At 38.6% G+C, this 7,195-nt stretch overlaps 1 protein-coding gene across 1 annotated transcript; it reads right to left on the bottom strand.

Annotated features, from left to right (window-relative positions):
* Positions 1-295: 295 nt before the first annotated feature.
* Positions 296-6,192, bottom strand: cdc45 (CDC45 cell division cycle 45 homolog (S. cerevisiae)). The gene is made up of 18 exons (XM_029439817.1): positions 5,961-6,192; positions 5,751-5,810; positions 4,902-4,994; positions 4,643-4,780; positions 4,402-4,551; positions 4,260-4,318; positions 4,120-4,168; positions 3,879-3,940; positions 3,740-3,790; positions 3,496-3,615; positions 3,241-3,372; positions 3,027-3,125; positions 2,781-2,942; positions 1,758-1,896; positions 1,573-1,656; positions 1,339-1,457; positions 708-784; positions 296-360 (listed from the first exon to the last, which is right to left on the bottom strand). Exons 1-18 carry the CDS (start codon positions 6,009-6,011, stop codon positions 296-298), a joined length of 1,710 nt encoding a protein of 569 aa, XP_029295677.1. The 5' UTR covers positions 6,012-6,192.
* Between the last annotated feature and the right edge of the window lie 1,003 nt (positions 6,193-7,195).

The following is a 7,195-nucleotide window of genomic DNA, read 5'->3' as shown; positions in this document are numbered from 1 at the left end:
ACTAACTGTGACAAACAAAGCATTTAAGCAACTTACTACGATTTATTAAACACGTTTAAAATGTGATAAACCACTCACATACAGACAGAATAAAAGACAGAGGTTACAACAAGAATTTAAAAGAAAAATAAGACTTCACACATTTACAAAAAGACTGTACAATATAGACACAAACATTATTAAAAAACATTGAAATCATAAAGCTCTTGTACTGGTTATACTGTACATGTCTGACATAAAGACGTGAACAACAGAAGGCAGCACTCTTCTCAAAACATGATGCTCACGTTCCCCCTCATGACAGGAGGGTGATGAGAGCATCCAGAAACTTGCTCCTGTCCTCAGTCTTCAGTTCAATTACTGCAGAGAAACAAAACAAGTACGAATGAATAAATGCTCAAAGAAACAGTTGACACATCTGTCAGGAGACAAAAGGCAGTTTGGGATAAATGTTTAGGACAGGAAGGTGAAGAAACACTCAAAACGTCTTCTTATGCATATGAAACATGACTGAGGTGAAGTTATATTGCAGACAAAGAACCTCAACTAACACTCAGAACAAAACTCCAAGATTCACAGAACCAGAGGCTCTACTAGAAATGAAGACAAGGCTGCCACCTAGTGTCTCGATGGACTCCACACGTATAAGATTTATGGAGGACTAAAACACAGCACATTAGAAAAGTAAAGGACATTATTTATCTTACTTGAAGTGTCGAAGTTGTCATGAAGAGTTCTGGAGCTGGTGCTCTCTGAAGCTTTCTCAAATGCTCGACCAAAGAAACTTTTAGGAGTGCAGAACAAAAAGGATGAGAGTGGTGGAAATGAGGCAATTTCTGCTGCTTACAACACAGAATGAGTTGATTAATCTCTTAGTCGACTAACAGAGAATTAAAAAGGCAACTATTTTGATAATCAGTTAATTGTTTCAGTCATTTTTCAAGCAACAACAGTTCACTGGTGTCAACTATTCTAATGTGAAGACTTTCTTTTCTCGAGCAGTCTGAAGACATAACATAATATTGGAACATTGAAAAACAGCTTTGTTAATAAATAAGGCTGCAACAATTAGTCTTTGGTCAAGATCAAACAAATCTTTGGGTTTTCTGACTGATAAAATAAGACATTTAATTTAAAGACATCACCTTTGAGAAACTGAGATGGATATTCTTTACCATTTTATAGACCAATCGATTAATCGGCAGATACAGAACTATAAATAAGGTATTGCACTTTCGAGTGGTATATTGGGGAAACATTTGTTTTTATCAAGTATATTCTTAGCTCTGCTCATAATGTTTTGGTAACATCCTACATATTTAAAAATAGAGATCTTACTTCTTCTTGTCAGATGTTTCAGACTCGGGTGGGATTCCCACAACAATGACGGTTCCCTTCTCCACGTCCTTTGGAGCAGCCATGATGAGAGGAAGCAGTTTGCAGCGCTTATTCCTCGCCTAACCCACACAACAAAAACAAAACACCACGAGTGAAAGAGTGACACCGACAACAACAACGTGTTTTCAATACAGTTAAAAGCTTCTTCTCTCACAGTCTGAATAAGATACTTACAGAATGGACAAAAGCCTTCAGGAGGTACTTGCAGAGCAGAGTTAAGGCCATGGGCCTAGAAAAGAGCTTCACGTCAGGCGTTCCCTACACATGAAAGAGCAGGAGGAAGCATGAGCTGAGCAGGATCTACTGATGGGAAGCAGCACCCACACACACACACCTGCAGGTCATACAGACACTCTTACCTCCATGAGGTAGCAGTAGAGGAAGGGTCCCTGTGAGAGGATGAGGTTGGTACAGATGCAGCTGGCGACAGTCTGCTGGATGGCAATCAGCTTCTTCTTAGCGAGGTCAATGCCTGAATGTAGACGATCGAGGTTACCCCTAAGAGAAAAAGACACCAACATGGGACAAAAGTCACCAAATCAACTTTCAAACAGACATTATATTCACAGTACACAACTACACAGTGCAACAAATAAATACTTTGAGACATTAACAGCTGCTACATCTGAAGTGTTTATTCAAAGATCTGACAAAAGACCTGAGTCAGTAAACACAGTGTAGACACTTGTATCTGTTAACTTGTATACAGTGACCTGAAGAGAGTCTGGGGTAAGGCCAAGCACTGAGACATTCTTTCTGGTCAGCTCATTGATCCTGTCTTTATCGTCAAGAGGACACTAGCTAAGATTCCACAATAAAAACAAAACGTGTAAAAGCTTGTCACCGATATCAAAAGGATCTTAGCTTCCTCAACTCTTCACTGAGCCCCTTTGAATACAACATCAGTTTTCTTTTTAATTTACTGTCCAGGTAGAGAGCAGGATATGTGCAGGACTCAACCACTTCTATATGCTGACCCTTTATTATCACCGAGGGAACACCTCGTCCTTCTGGAATCAATAATTAACTCATTGGTCTTCCCAACATTAAACATTTTTTTATTACATCAACTGACAAATGACTCAAACTCTCTTTTATAGGCCAGGTCATTGCCTTGGTGAAGTAGACTAGGACCATGTCACCCGAAAACGTTTGGAATTAACAAGACACAGGCCTATGCCCATCGTCAGCGGTGTGAATAAAAAGGGGGAGAAAACCGTGTCCCGTTTCAGTTAAGATCGTGACAGACAGTTTGTTATCAAGCCTGACAAACTGAGGTTGAGACGAGAGATAATCTAAGACCCAAGCGGTAGTTGTGTTGTGCAGTTTAAGTCATTAGTTTGTTATCTAAAATGTGTGGTTGAATCAACACTGATACAAACCTGGAAAGAGAGTCCAGAGCCTTGATGAAGTTGTCGCTGTTACTCTCATCTTTCTCCGTGCTCTCCAGCAAGGCAGCAGTAGCATGCACCATGTCTATGGCCAGGAAGCGGTTCTTAAAGCCAAAGTGAACGCCAAATGTCTGGATGCGGATGTCCTTCATACTGATGGAGGGGAGGGGAAAATAATTTCAGGCTGTCTGTCAATTAATTTGTCAAAGTGTCTCCAGGTCATTTCTGGATTCATACCCGTATTTATTGGAAGACTCTTCAATGACGTCCTTTAGGTTCTCTTTGATCGACATGTCCATGGAGTTGAATTTCTGCCTCACTTGCTTCAGAGGTAGCCTGTTAAAAAGTTCATTAGCAAACATCAGCCGTTAAAACAAGTAAGACATGCAGCTCTGTTTTACCTCTAATTCCATTTAATGAAGTGAGTACTTCTGTTGAGACGTTTCTTTACCCCATGTCAGCGAGGAACTCCTGGAGTTTCTTTTGGCCATTTAACGTCCAAAGCTTGAAAATGCACGTCGTGTAACAGGAATTACAGATGCTCTCATACAGGGACCAGTGCTGGTAGAGGGTTAGACGGAGGCTGAAGAACACGGTTAAGGAAAACTCAAAGAAAGAAAAAAGGAGGGTTTTTCTGCCACCCGATTGTATAATGTAAAAATATAAAGGATCCACAAGGACAACATGTCAGATGAAGTAAGGATACTCGTATTCAAAGGAGATCCTCATGCAGTCGATGGAGAGAGAGTTCTCCTCGTCTTCATTTCGGTGGTTATGTCGGGATACGTGTCGCTGCATTGTAGCGATGTCTGTCACGTACTTCATACTAAAAAAAGGAACCAGGTGGACAAGAATAATTCAGAGTGGGAAAACAACAAAATAAATACATCTTGCAATGACTGTAATAATGTTGTAATGGAATCAATTGATGCTATATAAGATATTCGTACTGTGTGATTTTATCATGAACCCACTGGTCTGTCAGTCCAATGATGGCCCACCTGCAAAGAGAACAAACTCTGTAGTTTGTAAAGTGCATTTCCACAATGTCTCATAAAAAAAAGAACATTTTAAAATCACTTAGATTACCAAAGCATGTCCTTGGTGTCTTTAGTCAACACCCACGCCAGCTCAAACAACATCACTGCAGCCTGACAAAAGACACACGACTAAACATTTGTACTCAGGAATAATAACAGAATATATGGAATGAAAGTCAACATAAAGTGATGCATAATGAACCATTAAATGTGTAAAGACATCAAAAACGTCATACAATGTAACATGTTTTGCAAAAGTTTAAGAGAAAAATCTAAAACAATCTACTCACAGAAGTCCCGTGATATTCATACTGCTCATACTCAAACAAGATTTCCCTCCTGAGAAATTAGTGAAATAGTTGCATCAGTTTAGAAATTGTGATGACTGTATGACAAACACCTTCCCTACCCCTTCATAAAAACACTTCACCTTCGTGCCTCCCACTCCCTCTTTGCTCGTTGTCTATCAATTCTCCTCTCAACTGCTCCCTGCAACGACAAACACAATCATTAGAGCCACGTCAACACTGTTCTGAGTCAGCGATGCATTCTTATTCTGTTCAAATACGTACTTCATCAAATCTCCTCCGTTTCCCAGATGGCTCTGAGCCATCCTCACTCTCATTTCCAGAGTCACCTCCTTCCTCGTCATCTTCATCTCGAAAGATATCATCATATGAGGGCACACCAAGGTCATCCTCTTGTTTGATTAGTAACTTTATCTGTGGATGAGATGATAGATGTTTACACATTGTTCAATTCCAAAAGCGTAAAACATGGCAGAGTTTCTACTGAGATGTGGTTTCACATCACCTGGGTGTCATTGTAGACATTGACCACATCTACAGGCCGGTGAGTGTCACAGATGAAGAAGACTGAGTCATCGTCCGGCTGCAGCATCTCAAGAAGGTCAACATTGGCCCCGCAGTTGATGAGAACAAAATACTGGAACTACAACACACCAAAAATGATACATTTAGTTTACAGTGACTGTGTCAAACCTCAACAGTTCTTCCTTGTTTATCCTTCTGTTATTTAGTCACATGTAAGCTCAGGTCTGATTTGATCATACCTGCTCTTTGTGTTCAAGGAAGGCCGTGCCGAGGTCCTGCCAGCCTGTAACTGGAACAAGTGTGTACTGGACCTGATCACAGTGGAACAGCGCCTAAAGACACGAAAAGATTCAGCAATTATTGTTTAATTTACTATTTCATCATTAGTTGCTCATTGACAAATAAGTACACATGAACAGTGAATCTTGACTTAATGGGTCACTGAAAACAAAACCCATAAGACACTTTACAGACAAATCTGAGAATATAAAGATTTGTTATCAGCATTTCCAATAATTTAATCTCAGAAATGTGCATCTACAAAATATAAATATGGCAGCTTTTACATCAACCAATTAAAATAAGTGTATCGTCTTAGATTTTGGCATAAGTCTGGTCTTAAAAGGTTGCATTACAGGAAAGGGATGTCATATAAAACATGAATATGTACAAGAACAGCTGAAACGCCTGAATTGACAAATATTTAGAGAATTGTTTGTCATTTTTAAATGACTCAAATGCAAAGATTATATTAGCTATTCTAACTTTTAATTATTGTAATAATGTCGAGGCTTTGACGGTTGGTTGGACAAAATCAACATTGTGAAGGTGTCACTTTGGGCTCTGGGTAATTGTGACTGCATTTCTCACTATTTTCAGAAATCCAAACGTTTAATGTGGAAAATAATCATTACTTAATAATATAAAATGAGCTCCACCTACATCCAGTAAAGTAAAACAAAATAGAAAGCAGGTGGTTACGAATAGAGCATGACATTACACTTGAGGGGGTCTCAGTCTGTGCCCACAGCCTGAACAGAGGCAGCAGAAGCTAATGTTTGCTAACAGTTAGCTTCATATTATCTTACCTGCAGTATCTTACAGGCGCAGAGAGCGTCGATGTCTGACGCCACCAGGAGTGCAACTCTCTGAAAGAAAGAGTACCGTACGATATGTTTAGTCAAGTATATAAAATAAATACTTCAGTCTCAAACTGACTATGAGGTTCCTTTCCGCTTAGTATCGTTTGTTCAACTTAGCTAACCTAACGTTGCAGTTAGTGAGCTCAAACAACTTACCTGGTTTGCAACAACTTCATAAAACTCCTTTCTTATGTCCGTGATGAACATTTTGAAAAATTAAAAACGTTTAAAATCAGGACAAACCGGGTAAAATGACGCTAAAGTGGCATGAACAGCGGGTTACTTTGGTTTGCTGTCAGACAGACAAGGAGCTTTCTTCTGTGCTGTTCCTTGTTGGAAATGTGGCGCCAAATCTGCACGTTACTTCCAACCAATCACTGAGAGGGAGTTAATCTACGTCATACGCTCGAGGCCACGCACGCCACACTGAAGAAAACAAAGCTGCCGAAAAACGAAGAATTAACACACAACCAGACTGCAGTTTATACTGATTCCTGCTACATTGTGTCTGGTACATGTAGTTTACGCGATTGTTTATATTTTATGCTACTTTATACTTCTACCTTTATACTTATTTAACTGTTTATATACATTTACTTGCATGTACTGTTTTACAATTGTTTACACCTCTGTATCTCTAAATAAATACATACATTTGCAATTACTGTCTTTTTTATATTACTTTATATTTTATTTATGTTACATTTAATCCCTTATTTTAGCTTGCACTATTTAATTTTTAGACTGAGGAGGAGCCTGGGATTTAAGACTTTCATTGCAAAGGAATGATTCTATTTATTGTGCATATGATAAATATAGAACTTGAACTTGTAATCCACTACATTTGAGACAAATATTGTACTTTTTACACCATTACATTTATCTGATGACCATAGTTACTTTGCAGATTTAGATGATTAGTACACAATATAAGTCAACTAATAACTTGCGATATATTATTATAGGTTAAACTACACAGCAGTATATCAAGTAATTCAATTTAGCCCCACCTTTACTAGCTGCAACATTAAAGTGATGTACACATTGAAGCATCATTCCTGTAATTATAATCCAATAATATAATCTGTACGATTAAAAAATGGGCAATTCTGCATAATGAATACATTTACTTTTGGGGCTTTAAGTATAAGGTGACGCTAATATTTTTGTATCAGCAACACCACTCCTTGAAGAAATGATCCCACAATAACATGTTGAAACTATTGCTTCTGCTTACTTCTGAACAGGACTAGAAAAAGGATACAGTACATTTGCAGCAATTACATTTACTTTAGAGTGGTTGCATCTTTAAAACAGAAAATATATGTGAAATTCCTGCTAATCTGCACTTTATTGCTGCAACGCCATCACAAAGCTGCCTCATAATTCGA

This window comes from Cottoperca gobio, chromosome 9, assembly GCF_900634415.1.
Source record: "Cottoperca gobio chromosome 9, fCotGob3.1, whole genome shotgun sequence".
NCBI lineage: Eukaryota > Metazoa > Chordata > Actinopteri > Perciformes > Bovichtidae > Cottoperca > Cottoperca gobio.
This window is presented reverse-complemented; position numbering and strand designations above follow the sequence as displayed.